The sequence below is a fragment of the Rattus norvegicus genome, chromosome 1 (assembly GCF_021556685.1).
Source record: "Rattus norvegicus strain SHRSP/BbbUtx chromosome 1, alternate assembly SHRSP_T2T, whole genome shotgun sequence".
Lineage (NCBI taxonomy): Eukaryota > Metazoa > Chordata > Mammalia > Rodentia > Muridae > Rattus > Rattus norvegicus.
The window spans coordinates 147,981,768-148,002,310 of NC_141534.1; the positions used below are offsets into that span (position 1 = coordinate 147,981,768).

General features: G+C 48.8%; 1 protein-coding gene and 1 pseudogene across 2 annotated transcripts in view; one reads left to right on the forward strand and one right to left on the reverse strand.

Moving 5' to 3' along the window:
- Positions 1-2,106: 2,106 nt before the first annotated feature.
- The window catches only part of Fsd2 (fibronectin type III and SPRY domain containing 2), a 33,487-nt gene continuing 15,050 nt past the window's right edge, over positions 2,107-20,543 (reverse strand). For both annotated transcript variants that reach the window (NM_001191627.2, NM_001438190.1), the window contains 7 exon segments: positions 2,107-3,043; positions 5,217-5,393; positions 9,896-10,031; positions 12,029-12,162; positions 15,660-15,810; positions 16,636-16,770; positions 18,793-18,948. In NM_001191627.2, coding sequence (NP_001178556.1) covers positions 2,791-3,043; positions 5,217-5,393; positions 9,896-10,031; positions 12,029-12,162; positions 15,660-15,810; positions 16,636-16,770; positions 18,793-18,948 — 1,142 coding nt within the window. In that variant the 3' untranslated portion in view covers positions 2,107-2,790.
- On the forward strand, positions 12,502-12,645 carry LOC120100468 (small nucleolar RNA SNORA76; annotated as a pseudogene).

Sequence of the window (20,543 nt, forward strand, 5' to 3'; positions counted from 1 at the left end):
ATGTGGGCGGGGGATTGAACAGGGAGCCAGCCGTGCAGCTGATGGAGCTGCACCATGGTCACTAAATGTCATGAAGACAGTGAGGCAGAGCGTCTGAGAGCTGCTGGCTCGAGTGTGTTCCTCTCCCTGGGCCCAGCTTTGACTTTGGTGAGCTGATGATTGCTTTGAAACAGTATAAGTACATCATGTGTCACTCATTACTTGGCACTTAGATTTGTCATGAAGCGTCACATCCTTGTGAGACAGATACTGTTTTTCCTTTGAAGGGAGATGGGTCTGTAGGTTTTAGGCAAGTAGGACGAAATAGCAGTCAGACCCAGTTCTTGGTTTCAAATCCGGCTGCTTTTCACTTCATGGCAGTGCCTCGAATGAATCCCAGCTAATGCTCTTTCTCATATCTCTATCCCTGGCCCTTCCTCAGAACCCCACCCCATTCACAAGTGTGGGTGTGGCAGTAACACTCCTGTGTGCCACAGGTGCCTTCTGTTCTTCACACTAACTCCCTTAAGGTTCTCGTCCTCCCTGCCATATTAGCTGTAGTTTAGAAAGAGCTCTACCATCATTCCCACCAGGAGCAGGCATGTGTTTACCCAGCATGCATTGGTGCACACCTGTTGACGTGTTAATCCCCAAAGTCAAGTTAAAAACAAGGCACATGCTGTCTCTGCCTTTAGGCATCTTAGAGGTGATTTCAGAATTAGAGTGGAGTTAGAATCACCGAGAAGCAGTAGACAGCATGTTTCAAAAGTGTACATTTTGCGGTGCTCCTGCCAGCTTTTGTTAGGAAACCTTGGAGTAGATGGTTGCCTTGGTCACTATTCTATTGCTGTCACCATGCTGATACTGTTTCAAGTCCAAAGTTTAAAGTTTCTTTGAGATGCGTGGTAATCCCTTAACTGTATCACCCATAAGATCAAAATAAAGAAGCAAGTCCCATACTTCCTACATGCAGTGGCACAGACTAGGCATTACCATTCCAAAAGGGAGGAAAGGGAGCACAGTGAGGAAACTCTGGACCAAAGCAGACCTACACCTGACAAGGCTAACTCCAATTCTGCATCTCCATGTCTGATGTCAAAGGGCTCTTCAGATCCGCAACTCCTTTCAGCTTTGTGACTGCAGCACACCTCTCTCTCGGGTGGGTTCCATACCCTCTTAGCAGCTCTCCTTGGTGCACAACACATGTCTCTGGCAACTCCAACATCATGAGGTTTCCAAGGCAATCAGGCGTCACCTTCACAACTTCATATCCTTCTGGGCTTCCACACAGAGACATTCCTGACACGCCTGGCCTCAGTGACTTTCCATAACTGTGGAGGAAGAGTCCACAACCTCTCTATTGTACTCTTAACCCTAAAGCCAGGAAGAACCACATGGCTGAAGCTGCCAAGTTCTGCTTGCTGGGGCTGGAACGTGGCCGCTCTTTTGGGTACGGTCCGCACCAGCTTTCTGTCAATGGTTTCCTTTACTGCTTAAGCTTTCCCTTGGTTCCTTTCACAGGTTGCCAGCTTAGCAGGTGGGGTGTTGCCCTGCGCTCACTGCTGCCTTTATTCCATTTGGCATCCGGCTTTTCCTTAAACCTGTCTCCCTCAGCACAGAACTTGGCTCTAAGAAGTCATCTCCTGGTTTTCCTTTTCTCCTCAAACTGTACATTTTGTATTGTTCTTGCTCCTTACTCCTTTTCACTGTAGACCTGCGTACGTGCAGCCACTCAGCCTCATAGCAGGCTCAGTACCAGGCTGTCTTGAAATCGCCTTTGTTAAAGCCATCAATCCAAAACTCTTCAATTTGGCCTCAGGCAGATTTTTAGGGCAAGGGCAAGAAAGCAGCCATATTCTTTGATAAAATATCACAAGAATGGTCTATTGGCCACTTAACTAATATTTATCCCCTCTTAAACTTCTTGATCCCCCTAACCCCACAGTTCAAATCACCTCAGCAGTGTCTTCTATGCTCACATTAGTCACTTCTAGTCCAAAATCCCAAAGTCTCTTCTTCCAACAGACAGCATGGTCAAGCCTGTTACAGCATATCCCAATCCTTGATACCAACTTATGTATTAAGTCATTGTTCTGTTGCTGTGAAGAGACACCATGACCAAGGTAATGCTTAAAAAAGACAACATGTAATTGGAGGCTGGCTTACAGTTTCAGAGGTTTACCCATTATCATCATGGCAGGAAGCACGGCAGCACTCGTCACAGGAGCAGTAGTGGAAAGGAGACATATGTATATTCTGATCCACAAAGCCACACCTCCTAATAGGTCTAATCCTTTTCAAGTAGTGCCACCTCAGCCCCTCCCCCACCCATGTGTCAGCCTATTGGGAACCATTCTTATTCAGTCTACCACGGCAGCCTCAAGATGAGCATCTGACTTCTTTTTCTGTCGAGAGTTTCTTGCCTTCCCTAGTCTGTTCTTGGTAAACAGTAAAATGTCACACATGTACAGGGGCTGCTGACACCATCACGACTTCCCTAATACTCTCCCTGGGTCTGTAAGTTTAGGAGACTTGAAATACTTTACAGAGCACAAACTGCAGTTTGACACTACAAGGATTCGACTCCACAGGAGCCCTCATTTAACAGGCTGTTCTGATAAAGGCTCCCCTGGCATCAGCAGGGCCCAGCACGCAGGATGAGTCCACATCGGGTGAAATGGGCTCCGGCATAACATCTGACAGTAACGTGAGCTGCTGCTGGCTACAGGCACCTCGAATACCAGGTTCAGCCGGTGAGGTGAGGGCAGCTGTGGGACAGGACAGAGGAAAAAGCAGAAATACCAGAAGGGCCTAAAAGAAAGTGACGTGCTTTGGCGCTGATATGCCATTGCAGATCTTTAGGCCTCCAGACTTTTCCAAGGAAAAGCAGGGATGCACAAATTGGTGGAGTGGGCAGCTAAACGTGTACAGGTGCTGAGCAATGTCCACGTTGAAAAAGGACAGCTTGGAGTCCTCATAGTCTAGCAGGACGCCGATCTTCTTTGGAGCAACTGTGATCCTTATGTCTGGAGTTGTCCCATTGTGCAGAAACTCATACCGGTGCCTGAAAATTCAATGTTGATACAACAAAGGCTTGAAAACGGCAGGCAAACTGTTCTCAGTGTTTTACACTGACTTGACTCATGCTCCTACGGTCTTGTCCCTTTCTTGAAGTCAGTGACTACCAAGTAACATGCCATTTTCAAACTGCTTCTTTCTAACATTTGTCCTAAAACACAGTTTTGGACTTTCTTCTTGAATGAATTCTGCACCAACAAAGTTTTCTTATGGGGGCTGGAGAGATGGCTCAGTGGTTAAGAGCACCGACTGCTCTTCCAGAAGTCCTGAGTTCAATTCCCAGCAACTACATGGTGGCTCACAACCATCTGTAAAGAGATCTGATGCCCTCTTCTGGTGTATCAGCTACAGTGTACTTATATATAATAAATGAATAAATCTTTAAAAAAAAGTTTTCTTATACAGAACCATAAACTTCCACGGTGTCAGAGTTTGCACTGAAGGGAAGTATTTGGAGCCTGTGTGTGACTCATCTGGAGTAAAGACATTTGAAATGAGGGAGCCTTGTGGGCCTTCATGAAAAAGCAGGCCTCTACAAACTGAACCAGGACTCCATGGCTCTAGTTCTTAAACGTGCCACTGAGCGGGGGTTGTGGTCACCTGGCTGTCACAAGTGAGTGTTGAGCATGACCAGCACCCTTTTTGCTATGTGTCCCGTGTGCTTTGAAAAGTGGCCAAAATCAAAAGTGGCCACAGGACATAGGCATCGGAAAGCCCACCTTGTCTGGTGTTGACTCGGACTCCCTAGATCAGCACTTCAGGGTCAGGCAGCTGCTCTCCATCTCAGCTCAGCTCGCTCCTTTAAACAGCAGCTACCAGAAAGCAAACGAGTCCCTTCTCCTCTCTACCAACAGACTCAAGACCATGAACCAAAACTGTGGGTCTACGAGAGGCCTGCTCTCATCCTCACGTGGCTTCCTTCTTTCTCCTTCCCTCCCGACATGATTGCTAGAAACTTCCATCAGCCCCACCCTTGCTTTCCTTCACCATTCTAGCAGCCAAAATTTACCTCATCTTGCTCCCAACTCCCCTGTTACACACTGACTCCCATGCTTCCTTTAGCTTTCTGGCTTGATCCTTGCTCTTTCTAAACAAAAGAGGCCTTTGGCCTCTAAGTTCAGATTAAGTACCTGGCTTCACTCAGAGCGGCTCTTGCATTCCCAAAATGGTTCTCACGGTTAGCAGAGTCCAGTCTAATCTACTCTCTGGGGAAACTACTGTTCTCCCAATGCTTGGACATTACCAAATTTCTTTTCTTTGTTGTTGTTGTTGTTGTTATTGTTGTTGTTGTTGTTTTCAAATACAGGATTTCTCTGTATAGTCCTGGCTGTCCTAGAACTAACTTACTCTGTAGACCAGGCTGGCCTCAAACTCAGAGATGCGTCTGCCTCAAGTTTAAAGGGACACACCACCACCTTCTCCACTGGTCAGAGGCTTCATCTTTTAAGAGGTACTGATAGGGGCCTTGGGGGCCTGCCTGTATGTTTTGCTCTCCAGGTTTTCAAGTAACGGAAGATGGTTGCCATGGCCTTTGTGCATTGGGCAGGACTCTGGGATTTCCCTCCTCGTATCTGGGACCATGCCATGCAGGACTAGTCATGTAGGGCTCAGCGGCAGAAGCTGTGCTATGGGAACCCTTAGCCACACTGACTTAAGATGGAATGACTTCCACAGCAGCTCTGAGCCTTAAGACCTGCGCTGCTGGAGCCAAACTCCCTGGGTTGGAAGCCAAGCTCTGACAGTCCACAGTGGGTGGATGATCCAGCTGCTGTGAGGGCGGCCTTTGTCCTATAAAAGTGCAGGACAGTGTGTGGGCCAGGCCTGGCAGAACATGCCTTTAATCCCAGTACATGAAAGGCAGAAGCAGATGATCTCTGTGAGTCTTGAGTCCAGCCTGGTCTACATAGTGCCTTTTAGGCCAGCCTGGTCTACACAGTTAGGACGCTGACTCAAGGGGAAAATGTATAGGACACTTTCTGTTGGTGCCTGAAGAGCACATGGTGAGCTCTAGAAGCTTTCTCTTTCAGGTGAAGTGGGTGGCAGCATCCCTCGCCATACCTGAGGCTTTTCTAAGCAAACGTGTGTGCCTGGGTTACTATTAGTAAAAACCTCTCTTTTGTCTTTCAAATCCTCGTCGTAGGTGTCCAGATTGACTTTACCTTGTGGAGGCAAATGTATGCCTCATGCACCAGGACAAGCGGTTTGCTCCCAGGTCTTCCTGTTTAGGGACATCTTCACAGGCCACACCAACAGTGTAGTCCAAATGCTCATCCACCTCCACCTCCCAGTAATGGCGTCCTCGGACCGGAATTAGATTTCCCATGACAGCAGCGCACCTGGTTTTAGAAAGGGTAGAAGCACAGGCTGGGCTGGGCTGGGCTGGGCTGGGCTGGGCTGGGCTGGGCTGGGCTGGGCTGGGCTGGGCTGGGCTGGGCTGTTAGCGTCTCGTGTAGCATGCATGCGTAAGACTCTGGGTTCTATCAGAAGGTGGGGGGGGCATATTTCACTGTGGCGTCACAAGCAAGGCTAATGCTGAAGACTGGAATATTGCACCACCTGGTGTGTAACATGGATGAAGTAACAGTAAAACCTACGGAACAGGTTCTGTTGTGTCTTTAAACAGAACAGGTTCTGTTGTGCTAAGGCAGATGAGAGGGAGGGAGAGCCTGCAGCACAGCAGGCAAGGCACCGTACGCTTGAGGTTTGTGACTGGCCAGGATCTCTGAGGTACCCTTTATGCTAGGGGTGACTCCAGAGGTTGGGCCTGTGTAAAGGTGTTTGCTGGGTAAGCCTGGTAACCTGGGTCCCACCCCCAGATCCCACAGAAAGAAGGTGTCAGAGTCAGCTCTGCAGTGTTGTCCTCCACCCCAACCCCAACATGCCACGGCACATGCTTATCTGTGCACACATGCACAGCACACAAAACAATAATGAGAATGATTTTGAAAAAAATTCAGAGGGCGACCCAAAAGCAAGGTGGCATATTCCCTTCCCTGTCATCAAAACAAGTCCCCAGCCTTCCCCTGGGAACCACTGACAGCTCAGACATTTTGGTATACAACAAAGCGCTCCGCTCCGCGGAGAAAGGTTTTCCTTGCATTTGGGTCGCACCAGAACCTCCAAAGTGAGCATCCGGTTCAAGATTCCTGTGCTAGCCAAACCTTTTTGTAGGAGGAACAGAAAGGCCCCGCTGCTGGGGTGGTGGCCACTTCCACATAAATGTAAGTCAATAGCAAGTGGGGCCTTATAGTGTCAGAGGCGACTTCCAGGCCAAACTGAAGTCTGCCTGAGAGCCTAGAGATTGGTGATGCAGACAGTGACAGCCAATCAGGAACTGCCATTGGAGGACATGCTTGCTCTGGACCAATAGGATGAGGGAGGAGGGTATAAAGGGTGTTCCCAAGAATTAATAAAGGCGCTTGCTGCTGCATTCTTACCTGCTCTGGGAGTCTGAGCTGTTGATTCTGTGCCTCCTCACCCACTGCCCCCAAGGGGGACACCGGGCAATATGAAGGACTCGGGCAACACCTTTTGTCCAAGCAACAGACATTTTCTTCCCCTCTAAGCCCAAGCAAAGCTTTGGGAAGGCAGCCCACATCTCTATCTGCTGCAAGGTCACTGTCTCAAATGTGTTCCCACCCCTCTCGATGCCAGAGCCATGGTTTAAAGTTTTGCAGAGGGGGTACGTGCCTCTCAGATCTTCCTTTTTGGTTAGCAGACTCACTTCTGAGGGGCTGGGGATATAGTTCAGTGAGTAAAGTCCTCTCCTTGTGAGCAGAAGGACCTGAGTTCAAGGCTCAGAACTTATGTGAAAAATAAAGAAGGAGGCAGAGAGACGGCTCGGTAGTTACTTAACCATGGTGTGTGCTTCTTAGTACCCCCACAGCAGCTCAGGAGTCTGTAACTCCAGGTCCAGGGCATCTGACACTGCTATGGACCCTGTGGGCACGAGACACACGCAGTGCACAGATGTACACATGCAAGCTAACATTTAATAAAAAACTGTTAAAAAATATATAAAGTAGCTAGGTAGTGGGGCACTTCTTTAATCCCAGCACTTTAATCCCAGGCAGAGGCAGGGGGATCTCTCAGTTCAAGGCCAGCCTGGTTTGACAACTAGAAAAGTTGTCTTGATGACTGAACGCAGTGGCCATACAGTCCCTCACCCATCCCCCTTCTCTGCCCTCAGACTGGTTTTCCTCCCCAAACATATGCTGAATGTGTGGGCATCTCTCATCCACCCTCTGCTGCTTATTCAGGACTCCTTGGTTTCCAGCTACCAGTCTCTGCCCCTCCTATCTCTAACCTTGCCACGGATTGTGCTCTCTCTGAAAAGCAAATCCATTATGGATGCTGTTCTGCTCTGAGTCCTCTGACAATTCTTACCATCTAAAGAATAGAACTCCGGGGTTGGGGATTTGGCTCAGTGGTAGAGCGCTTACCTAGGAAGCGCAAGGTCCTGGGTTCGGTCCCCAGCCCCGGAAAAAAAAAAAAAAAAAAGAACTCCAAGGGCACTAATTTATCACTTTTCCTGCCTTGCCTCTACCTCTTCCAGGTCTGTACTGCCGGCCTGCCAACCGGCTTGCATGTAGTTCTATAAACAGGGTCTTCCTAGCGTGCGTGCATGTGTGCGTGCATGAGTGCATTCGTGGGTGTGTGTGAAAAGCACATACCTACTCTGTCAGCCCCCCAAACACAGCCCTCCCAAGAAATTCTCCTTAGGGGCTCTGTGCTAGTTGGCTTTATTTATTTATTTATTTAGGTCAACTTGACACAAACGAGGGTCGTCTGGGAAGGGTGAACCTCAGTTGAGGAAGTGCCACCCTCAGGTTAGCCTATGAGAAACTTTGAGAGTTTCTCGTTGACGTTTGATGTGAGAGAGTGCAGCCCACTGTGGGCAGTGCCACCCTTGGGAAGGTAGTTCTGGGTTGTACAAGAAAGCTAGCTGAGTGAGCCACAGGGAGCAAGCCAGTAAGCACTGCTCCTCCATGGTCTCTGCTTCAGTTCCTGCCTCCAGGTTCCTACCCTGACATCTGTCCATGGTAGCCTGGGAGATGGAAGATGAAATTAGCCCTTTCTTCTCCAAGTTGCTCTCGGTCATGTGACAGCAATGGAAAGCGCGCTAGACCAGGCTCCAAGATGCCTTGTGTGCCTGCTTCCTCTTTCATAGGCACGTCTGACTTGTACCTGTTTGAAGAGTCCGGGTTGGGGGTAGAGGGACAACACCTCCCTCTCCACCCTTGCACACAGCATAGCCGTTCCAGATCCACTAGACCTGGAGATTAAAATGGGGCTTCTCTAACTCAGCTGGACCCCCTCACAGAGCCAAGACAGTGGTTCTTAAATTCTTCCATGTCTCAAGATGAGATGCTTGACCACTCAAGCAGAATGAAAAAAAAAAAAAAAAAAAAAAAAAAGACGGTCAAAGAGCATCTTCCGGAGTCAGGTATGGTGGCGAACCACCTGCCATCCCAGTGTTTGGGAAGCAGAGGCATGAAGACGAGACGTTCAAGCTCATCCACAGCTGCCTGAGATTCTTAAAATAAATTGAAAACCCACTTAAGCGAGGCTCGCTGGAGAGCACCTGCCCCTCCTTGAGTGCATGCAACTGTTCTATTCTTAAACCTTTTCCACCTGGCTCCCCACCCATGCTCAAGCTACAGGAAAAGCTTCTCTTAGTAAGCGCCAGCATTAACCTAATACTGACTTACCCTGAAATTGTCTGTGATTGATTATGGGACGTCACCTGAGTGACGGCCTTCATGAGCTAGTCTAGCTGGCAGCACAGAGCTGTGTCCCCAGCTGCTGCTGAGGACAGGAGAGCCACTTTCTTCCTCAGCAGATCCTTTGAACTGTTTGCCCTGGCTACTGGGGAATGGAGAGACTGTGTTTACTGTTTTAAGCTTGGGGACTGATCAGCCTTTGGGAGTTAATCTGTCCCTTTTCTTCTGTTGTTTTTTTTTATTTTTCTCCCTGTTATAGAGAAGCCTCTTATAACTCCTCAGAGAAAGAAGAAGAATCTAAGTAAACAGCTCAGCCCTTGGCTTCATGTATCACTTGCATGCTGGCTCTGACTCCTCTCGGCTTTTCTAGAGGCTCAGAAGACATACTCTAAAACAGCTATCTGGTCCACGGGGATGTGGGAGGGAAAGGGTCACCTTTCCCTTAGGAATAGGCAACCCGCCTCATAAATATCCATAAAACTCATTAAGAAGCTACAAAAGAATCCCCTGCTGGAGCCACTCCCTCCAGCTCTGCAGGCCTGCTTGTTGTTTTCCCAAATGAACTTCTGCTTGGACTGTGTCTCTTGGAGAAGACAAGACCTAAGGCAGTGGTTCTCAGCCCTCTTAACACTGTGACCCTTTAATATAGTTCCTCGTGTTGGGGTGGCCCCCAACCATAAATTTATTTTTGTTACGACTTCATTACTGTAATTTTGCTATTGTTGTGAATCATAATGTAAATATCTGGTTTGGTTTTTTTTTTTTCCCAGAGCTGAGGATCGAACCCAGGGCCTTGTGCTTGCTAGGCAAGCGCTCTACCACTGAGCTAAATCCCCAACCCCAATTATCTGTGTTTTGTGATGGTCTTAGGTGACTCCTGTGAAAGGATCATTTACCTCTGGATTAAGGGGCAACCTTCATGGCAACAGGAGAAAGTGCTCTCAGTGCCTGGTGTCTGTCCCTGTGCTATGTGACCTGATAGCCCTGCCATATCCCATAGTGCCCACAACCTAGGACTTCCCAGGGCAGAGGCCACCACAGTCTTCTCCTCCTCTGGATCCCTCGGCAGCAGCTATATTCTTCTGTCATGGGGGTCAGAGGACACGGTCGGATACCTGCTAAACTGCGCCTTGCTGGGTGGCAGCTCCCTTCTGAAACTTCTCTTCTTCTCACTTCGAACCACGGTAAACCCGTCTTCAGAAATGGTCAGCCAGGGGTGGCAGGTGTCCTTGTTCAGTTGGAAGTAGCTTCCTGTGGAGGGAGGGAACATCAAGAAGCCCCGACCTGTTATTGCAAGACTTTTCCAGCAGGACCTAGGAGCATTACCCAAGCGCATGGCTTCTTCCGGATGGATGCACAGAACCCCCGCCCCTGGGGGAGTCATGATCAACCTGTGAATAGGGTGGCCACTCTCATGGGGCAGGGCTTGTACGATTAGTGCCATGCAATCTGTACATCTTCTCTCCCTTAGCCCTTATATCTAGACCTAGATAGGGGTGTTACTGTCCCCATTTTGTAGATGAGGAAACTGAGGCTCGGGTGGTTAAGAAACAGGCTGGTAGATCATAGGAGTCAGGCTGAACTACTCACCTCTCTGAGCCCAGACACCGGGTTTTTAATTCACAGGCTCTAAGTGTTTGGACCTGAGTAAGAATTTTTAACCATGCCAAGGAAAACCAAATTGAGGGACTCTGCTTTTTGTTAGTGGTTTTGTTTTTTCAGGATTTATTTATTATTTATATGAATACACTGTCGCTGTCTGCAGACACACCAGAAGAGGGCATCGGATCTCATTACAGATGGTTGTGAGCCACCATGTGGTTTGCTGGGATTTGAACTCAGGACCTCTGGAAGAACAGTCAGTGCTCTTAACTGCTGAGCCATCTCTCCAGCCCCCTTGTTAGTGGTTTCTAAACAGGGCCTCCTGGGGTTGGGGATTTAGCTCAGTGGTAGAGCCCTTGCCTAGCAAGCACAAGGCCCTGGGTTCGGTCCCCAGCTCCGGAAAAAAAAAAAAAAAAAAAAAAAAAACAGGGCCTCCTGCTGTAGCACAGGCTCATCTGCAACCACTTTGTCCTATAAACTGCCCTTGAACTTGTAGCAATTCTGCCTCAGCTTCTGAAAGAAAACCGAGCTGGCTATGTCTTTGGTCTCGGCTCTCAGTGTGGTTTGTTTGTTTTTTTAGAGCAAGCATCTGTAATTTCAAAACACTCAGCTTGTGTTCCCATCTCTGTGGCTGGAATAAGAATGTGTTACTCACAGGCCTCTCCTCCTGCCAATGGAAATGGGGACAGAGAGGCACAGTGTGTTTCAGGGGAAGAGTTCAGCCAAGGGAAATTCGTTCCCAGACGCTGGCTAGGCTCTCTGCTTGTGCTGCTCACCTGGAGGCCACCCACTCAGTTGGCTTGAACTGAGCTTGGTTGACACTGAATGGACAAGCAGAAGTGTTCTGCTGGCCCAGAGCTGCAGCCTCCAAGATGACATCCTGTCCTCATATCTGTACAGGGGCACCATCCTCTGGGAGGCTTTTGAAGGCTGCAGTGAAGTTTGGGGTGCAGAGCTGTAGCATTGCAGGCTATGGGGAGGCTGAGGCGGGGGCATTGCAGTGGATGTTTCTAATGAGGTCTCTGCTCACTTAGGACTTGGACATGGGACCTGCCAGTTCTCCGACATGGTGGAAGCACATGGGAAGGGCTGTCAGCACCCAGGATGGTCAGACAGAGCATGGAGGTGGGGCAGGGCTGAATGGTGGAGACTTAGTGGGCTTCTAACAGGGGAGGTGCTTATCCTGACAGCAGGGGAGGGAGGTGGCCTTGATCACCTGCAGCTCTCTTCCAAGGCAGGTATGCTGCCTCACACCTGTAATGCCCAGCACTGGAGAGGCTGAGGCAGGAGGATCACCTTGAGTTCCAGGTCAGCTTGATTACATACTGAGTTTGAGACCAGCCTGAGCCACAGAGCAAGACCCCATCTCAAAAAACCAAAACCAAACCAGCCATGAGTTAAGAAACATAGGCCACCCAGATCCACTGAGATAGTCAGGTACTTGAGGGTCACGGGGGGAAAGCCTTGAGTTCTAGCACTAGCTCAGGCCAACCCAAGTTCTATGGGGCTTTGATGACTCAGATGTCCTTTTGGTTTCTGATCTGTCCATAATGTGACAGTTACGTTTTCTCATGCATACTTAGTAGCACCGAATCTGTAACAAAGTGGCTAATTTTGAGTCCCAAGAGCACCGCTGGCTTACAGACCTGTGGTGTGTACTGTAGCAGGCTTGCTTCTGGCACTGGTGCCCCCCACATTCAGGGCTCGAACGTAGATCGTGTAGCTGTGTCTAGGCTGTAGCTGTATCAGGGATTCACAGGTTGGGATGCCTACAACAGATCTATGCACAGAGGCAGAGTGTTGTCAGCAGGAGCCCAGGCACCAGCCGCCCTTTTCACACCCATTGTCCTCTGACCCAGAGCAGAACAGCCAAGAGGCTCAGCTTCCTGGGCAGGCCTCCCACAGTTCACAGCTTGCTTGCCAGTCTGTGTCTGGCTGTCTCCCTTCCAAGCTCTCCAGCTGGGTTTCCCAAGTACCTAACACTATGCTCAACATGTCCACTGGAGCATTTGGGGAGTATGCACCTGTCTCTGTCTCTGGCCATGTGAGAGCCATGACCTCTCTGAGGGCAGGACCAAGTACACAAGGACAGTCCTAACCATAGAAACCTTTCTGTGACGCGCTGTCTTTGAGCCCCCGGTTAACCTTCTTGTGGTGCTGGGGGTTAAGCTTCAGTGCTATAGCATTTTGCTGGCGCATAACTGGGGCCGCCTGCCTATCGCGGCTAAGGCTAAGGCCGCCCTTTTAACCACTAGCTACAGGCTAAAACCAAAAAAAAAAAAAAAAAAAAAAAAAAGAAAGAAACCTTTCGGTGTATGAGCATCTATGAACAGACAACTTTGTTTAAAACAACTGCTGCAGAGAATAATCCAATTCATTTCAGTTGGACCGTATGGAAATTCTGTTCAGCTGAAATGGTCTTCAGGAAGGTGCCCATGTACAGCTATGAGAACAGGACGTCCTCTTGGAGGCTGCAGCCCTAGGCCAGAGGGACACTTCTGCTTGTTCATTCAGGAGATTAACCAAGCTCCTCCCATCTCAAATGCTGTATACCCTGGGAAACTGGACATAACCCCTATTCCCAGAGAACCTGCAGTCAGAGAGGCATTGCTCCAGAAAGCCCATGTATTCATGAGAAGCCTGTCTGTGCTACAGTGTGGAAGGGTGGTGGCTTTCAAGCTGAGTTCTGAAGAGCTCTAAAGGTAACTGGGACAAAGGGGGATAGAGTAAGTCTCCTGCACAGTAGACACATGTGCAAAGGCCCTGTGGCAAGAAGGAGAAAGTAGGAGCTGGAGAGGGAAGGGTTGTTGGTATGGGATGAGTGAGAGGAAAAGAGGCATATCCTGTGAAGAAGCTAGAGCCTTTTCTTCAGTGACTGGACATGCAATTCGGTTTGTTCTGCAAGAGTTAAGCATCACCTCAGGTCACCCAAGTTGCTGACCTGTCCTCTGAGGGCTCCAGCATTGTGGATTGGCCCAATTCCAGGTTACTATAGATAGTGAAGGAAACCTGGATTGCCATGCTGGTCCGAATCACTGGATCCCTCCCCTGACTTCTGACTAGCTTTGCTGTGGCTATAGGCACAGAGATCTCGGCAAGAACAGATACATAGGATACATGTTAGGCTCCAAGGCTCTCATCCAGTCCCAGCCAGTGAGGATATGTCTCTGTGGATCACAGGAAAATGCCAAAGCTCTATGTGGGATAACCAGGGGACTCCAAACATCTGAGCTCAAGTAGTGCAAACAGAGCAGGTCTCATTTTTACTAAGCAAACAAAACATGAGGTGACGTTTACAGTTAGCTTAAGCAAACGCAAGTACAGCAAGCGAGTGTACCTGATGCTATATGTCTTATCATCTGTGGACATATGAAAAGAGCCAAGAATATTTCTCCCAGGTCTTTGCCATCCCCACAGAGATAATGGGGACATGCCAGGGCGTCCCTCCACGTCCCTGCTTTCAAGTGCATTTGCTCACCATAGTTTATGGATTTCTTTCTAGAAGGTCCCCTGTGGGAAGAGCATTCTGCACTCTGCCCCATCCAGAGTCCACAGTAAATTCACAGTTTTCTTACACAGGCTCCTAGCGGCTAACCTCAAAGGCCTTTTCCATTCTCATGACACAGCTCAGTGCACCCCGAAGTCCTCAGCAGAGCCACCAGGACTCCAGGGCAAGTGCTGGGTTATCCAGTTGGATGAGCCCTTGACCTGTAAGCTTTAGGCCTGACCACCTGGCTTTAAGCTGGGGAGCAGTCATGCTTCCTCTGGGGGGCCATGAGGTAGACTCCTGGGAACCATAGGTGGTCGCCACCTCCAATTCCTCACAGACTTGTGAAGGCCTCTCACTCTTGGACAGGTGGAGAAGGCTCCACACAGTGTTCTGTATCCTTTATACACTGTACATTGAGTCTCCTTTGCCATTCCTGTGCCCTTCTCCTCCATGCAATAATTTCAATCATGTTAGCTCCAGTTCCTGCAGGGTATCCAGCTCACTCCTGTCCCCAAGGTCAAGCCCATGAAGACTTTCCCTCTCCCCAGAACATCCGGCCTTGCTTAGGCTCCGCCCTCCCACCCTGGACTCAGTTTAAACAGCTATCAAAAACCGCCCTGCCTCCACTACCTTTCTCTCCATTAATGTCTTTCTCTCCCTGAGTTGTACATTACGTGCAGTATTTTACGTGCACTTTGCCCATAGTTATTTACCTCCCTGCACCATGAGCTCCTCAGGGCAAGAAATGTGTCTTTCTAGTTCTCTAGTGTCATGAGGCTCTCAGTGATTGACTCTTGGTACACCAAGAGAAGGAAATCATTTTTTTTTTAAAGGCAGGGTCTCAGACCCATGCTGGGCTTGCATTTGCCTTAAAGATGAGGATGATCTTGAACTCCCAATCCTCCTGCCTCCGCCTCCCAAGTGCTAGAATTATAGATGTGCACCATCATGCTTGGATTGTTTTGGTTTTATTGTTGTTTTTATTCCTTTGAGTCGGGGTCTCTCATTGAGTCTGGAATTAGGCAAACAGCCAGTGAGACCAAAGGATCCTCTGTTTCTACCTGCTATAGCACTGTATAGCACTGGGGTTACAGGTGAGGAGTCACACCCAGCTTTTTACATGGGTGACCCTAACTCACACCCGTGCTCACGCTCACACTCATGCTCATACTTTCATGCTCACACTCACACTTACACACTCATACTCACTCTCACACTCATGCTCACACTTACACTCATGCTCACATCCTCATGCTCACATTCACACTCACTCTCACACTCACGCTCACACTCACACTCATGCTCACACTTTCATGCTCACACTCACACTTACACACTCACACTCACTCTCACACTCACGCTCACACTCACACTCATGCTCACATTCTCATGCTCACATTCACACTCACTCTCACACTCATGCTCACACTCACACTCATGCTCACACTTTCATGCTCACACTCACACACACTCACTCTCATACTCACACTCACACTCATGTTCACATTCTCATGCTCACACTCATACACACTCAGACTCACACTCATGCTTACATTCACGCTCACACTTGCACAGGAAGCACTCTTACACACTCTGCCACCTCCCAGCCCTTAACTGGATTTTAAAAAGAGTAACGGGTTTCACCACTAGTATTCAACATTCACGATCAATAATAACATCCCAGCTGCTTCATGGGCTCCCTAAGCAACCTAGTTAAGATTGCCATGTGTCACAAATTGTGACCTTGTCCCCACACTACGGATGCAGTGGAGACTCTCAAGACTCACTCAGTTACCCCCGAGGCTTCTGGCGTCTCTGCCTGGATTAGCTCCACTGTGTAGGAGTCCACGGGATTCAGGTTTCCAGACTCCCAGCAAATCAGCACGGCCTCTTCACAGCTCCTGATTGCCTCGGTTTTTATAGAGGGAGGAGAGGGGGCTGAACACAGGAGAAAGGAGACACCAGCAACCGTTAGGTTCAGTTCCAGCCATTTTGTTCCGAGCTGTGGACAAACACCACAGCAATACAGTGCCTGGGAACCCCTTTCAGACGTTCCTGGGGTTGGGGATGCTCGCTAGACCTGTGATGGTTTGAATAGTAAATATCCATCATTGCATCCAAATGCTCGGTTCCCAGTCGGTAGATCTGTTTGGAGAGTTTTAGGAAGTGTAGCCTTGCTGGGGGAGGTATGTCACTCTAGGTGGGCTTGAGAATGTAAAGAGTCACCCCATTTCAAGTTCACTCCCTCTGCTCCCCACTTGCAGTTTAAGATGTGAGCCTTGGGTTTCCTGCTCCTACCAATATACCTGCTGCCATGTCTGTGCCAGGACTCTCATCTCCCCAGAGCCGTAATCCCAAATAAACCCTTCCCTCTTTAAGTTGCCTTGGACATGGTGTTTTAATACAGCAATAGAAAAGTAACTTAATACATAAGTCCCAAGTGTCAGTATAACTGCAGGAAACAGACCAACCATGAAAATAATGTCCCTGCCATGTCAGGCAGGTCGATCTAGTGTGTTAAGAGGAGTACGACAGGGGCTGGGGATTTAGCTCAGTGGTAGAGCGCTTACCTAGGAAGCACAAGGCCCTGGGTTCGGTCCCCAGCTCCGAAAAAAAGAACCAAAAAAAAAAAAAAAAAAAAAAAAAAAGAGGAGTACGACAAGGGGGAAACCACACACGGTTCTTTCTATCCTTCAGAGGACACAGAAAACCCAGTCACATCTAGAAACCTGCATGAATGAAAATGAACAACCCAGTCAGTACCTGTCATATACACTACGTGCTCACTAGAGGGGCTGGGGCCGGTCCTGTTTTGAGCTATGACCGAAAACTCATACTGGGTATTTGGCTCAAGATTTTTCACTGAGCAATATGTTTCTTTGACCGTCATGGTGAACTCTGGAAGAAAAAGAAAAAGAAAAAAAAAAAAACGTAAGAATTCAAGCCTTAAACAGCCACTGGACTTTTCTGTGCCCTGTTGTAAAAGAGGAGCCTAGGCTGCAGATTCCTCCCTCTGCTGCAGGCACAACCCTGCAGCCGCACTGTGTGTTCTGAGAGGCCTAGTTGCCTAGACCTTGAAGTGGGGTTTACCGTGGTGACTAGCTTAGCAGTGGTCCTGTGACAAATATGACACAAAAAGAGGCTTGGGACATAGTGAGGGACTTGCTCTCCACCTCCCTCCCCAAACCCCTCCCCCAAACACTTCTAGCATAGTATGACTATTGCACACATCAACTGACAGCGGCTGTGATCACCCGCACAGATCTAGTCAATCAAATTTCTAGTGTGGATGGGGGATGGGCCCTGGAGGCCCCACCCCTAGTGGAGGTAGTTGATGGCTTCTGAAGGAAGAGGGGGCAGATATGATCAATATCCATTGTATAAACGTATGGAAGTTTCAAATAATAAAAACTGTTAAAGATAAAAATAAAAATAAAAAACTGTTAAGACCTCCTCCTTCCTGGTCCCCGGGGCAGAAATGCTGTAACCTCCCTTCACTCAGAGCTTTTACCTGCCAACTGCAGAGCTTCCACAGTGAGTAGTGACCTGATAGCCTGGCTCTACCACACTCACTGTGACATAGTTAGATGGCTTGCTCCTCGATGAGCCTCCGCCATCCTCATCAGTCAAATGCAGATTGCCAAGCCCAGAAATTCCACTCTGACCTGACTCACTCTGGAAAGCCCTGATTACTTCAGGTTTGTGGGGCTTGGGGAGTTGTGTCTGCAGTCTGATCTTGCCTTCTTGTTATGGTTTAAGCATGTGCCCCCAATAGCTACCTATGTGTTGGAGGCTGGTCCTTGTCCGTGACCCTAGAAGGTGAAACCTTTAGGAGGTGGGGCCTTGTGGGAGGAAGTTAAATCATTGAGAACGTGACCTTGGAAGGGATATTGGTACTGTACCCCAGCCCCTCCATGTTTCTCTTGAATGCCAAACTGTGCCGATAATACTGTGCCATTAAAGACAGAAACCGTAGGCTAACATCAAGTTTCCTCCTTAATAGTTGAATTGTGGTGGTGGTACACACCTTTAATTCCAGCACCAGGGAGGCAGATACAAGTGGATCTCTATGAGTTTGAGGCCAATCTGGTCTACACGGCGAGTTCCAGGATAGTCAGGGCTACACAAAGAAACCCCATCCTCCAAAAATCAAAAACAACAAGAAAAAGTTTTATTTCTCTCTGATTTTTGTTATCGTAACACAAAGCTGGCTATGACGATTAATCCTAATATTTCAACTTGATAAGATTTAGAATCACTGAAGAGATAGGCCTCTGGGCATGTCTAAGAAGGCATTTCCAAAGAGGCTCCCTTCCAAAGAGGAGGGATGACCCATCTTGAACGTGGGTGCCACCATCCGATGGGCTGAGGTCCCAGACTGAATATAAAAGAGAAAGTGAGTAGACACCAGGCTTTGTCTCTGCTTCCTGACTGTGGATACAGTGCGACCAGCTGCCTCCTGCCCTGGCTACCATGCCCTCCCTGCAGTGGTGGACTGTACCGTCAAACCGTGAGCCAAAATAGACCCTCCCTTCCTAAAGTTGCTTCTCAGCTGACATTTGTTCACTGTAACAAGAAAAAATAGGGGTTGGGGATTTGGGGGATTTGGGGATTTGGCTCAGTGGTAGAGCGCTTGCCTAGCAAGCACAAGGCCCTGGGTTTGGTCCCCAGCTCAAAAAAAAAAAAAAAAAAAAAAAAAAGAAAGAAAGAAAAAAGAAAAGAAAAGAAAAAATAGCTAACAAGTGGCTAGTAAACACACTGCTCACAGGAGAAGGGCTGATGGTAGAAGGATGGCTGGCCCCAGCTCTGGCTAATACAAGCCGTTTCCCCGGGGTGGGGTGGAGTGTGCTACCAGAGAGCCAGGGGCCATTTCCGGCAGCGTTACGGTCAGCAGCAGCTCTGTCGGGCCCTAGACCTTACCTGCTTGGTCCTTGCCAGGTGAGCTGTCCTGCACCGGCTTGTAGGACAGCTGATAGCTCTCCACGGTGTCATCAGAGTATAAACTCCAGCACACACGCACCGAGGAGCCAGTTGCTGAGTTGGGTGCCTGGGGATTTATCACTGGAGCAGAGGGAGCTGAAAAGGGAAAAGAGAGGGAACAGCCCTGAGGAGCTGTATGTGCAGGAGTGGGATGGGAGTGGCCACTTCTTGTTTCATTGAATTATTCTGTGTGTATGGGTGTTCCGTCTGTGTTACTGTGCGCACGCCTGGTGCCCATAGAGGATGGATAGGAAGTGTTTATAACTGATATTCAAAACACTGAAGACCTCCAAAACTCAGTGGCGAACAAAGCCGACAAGCCCCTAAATAATGTCACTTTACAGCAAGCAAGGACTGGAACAGGGCTCAGTCTAAAGAAGACACACGAATCTGCCACCAAGAGGATGAGCAGGTGTTCACATCACTCATCATGAGGGAAATGCAGGCCAAAACCATAACCGGAGCGCGTGTGCTGGTGCGTGCCTGTCATCCCAGGACCTGGGAGGCTGAGGCAGAAGGATCACAAGCGTGAGGTGAGCGGGGGCCACAGTGTGAGTTCTGAAGTAGGCTGGGTACAGAGTTAGACCCTATCTCAACAAAACTAAAAACAACACGTGAACAAAACTCGAAAGGCCATAGTGAGCTATCTTCTCCCACCTACCAGAACAGCTATGCTCAGAAAGCAAAGGATGACAGGTGTTGGGAAGGATCTGGAGAACGGGAGGCCATGTGTACTGTGCAACCATTGTAGAAAACAGCAAGGTGAATCACCAAAAAAACTCATAAGGAACTGCTGGGGCCTGGTGGTGTCACACCCAGGAGGCCAGGGTTTGGTAAGAGCATCTGGGCAGTACAGTGAGAGACCTCAGCTTAAATAACAGAGGGGCTGGGAATGTAGCCCAGAGATACAGTACGTATGAGCGAATGTGAGCTACTGGGCTCAGTCCCCAGCACTGTAAAAGGAGTGAGGGAGAGAAGACACTGGCAAATGGCTCAGTAACTACATTTAGGTATATATCTAAAAGAATTAAATCGGAATTGTAGATATTTTGCAGTTATTTCCAGTAGCCTTATTCACACTGGCCAAGATCAGAGAACTTTTTTATGGATGAAATGCAACTCAATGGAATGCTACTGATCCTTGGAAGAGAAAGACACCTGAGCTGAGACACTGCTCAGTTAGTAAAGCGCTTGCCAAATCAGCCCGAGGACCTGAGTTCAGATCCCCAGGGCCCACATACAAAGCCAGACAGTAGTGTATACCTTTGAAATAGGAGGAACCCTATTCAAAGCTTACTGTCTGGACAGTCTTGACAACCCAGGAGCACCGGGCTCAGTGAGAGACCCTTTTTCAAACCACGAGTGCAGAGCAATTGAGGAAGATGCCACTCTGGCCTCCCATGTGCATGTGAATACATGTGAATGCATGTCAGCCCCAACACAGAGAGAGGGCCGGGAGGGAGAAAAGGTTACCATGGCAGTGACGGATACCATGGATACCATGTTGTTAACTCCAGGTGCTGTGCTTGTCCAGCGCATCTCTGAGACTTATTCACCTTGCAGAACTAGGTCCTACTCATTGGGCAGTCCTCATTTCCCCTCCCCAGTCCTGGCCTGCTGCCATTCTGTTTTCCAATTCTGTGTATTTGACTGCTTCAGGCCCCTCACCGAAGGAGACTCGTGCAGTGTTT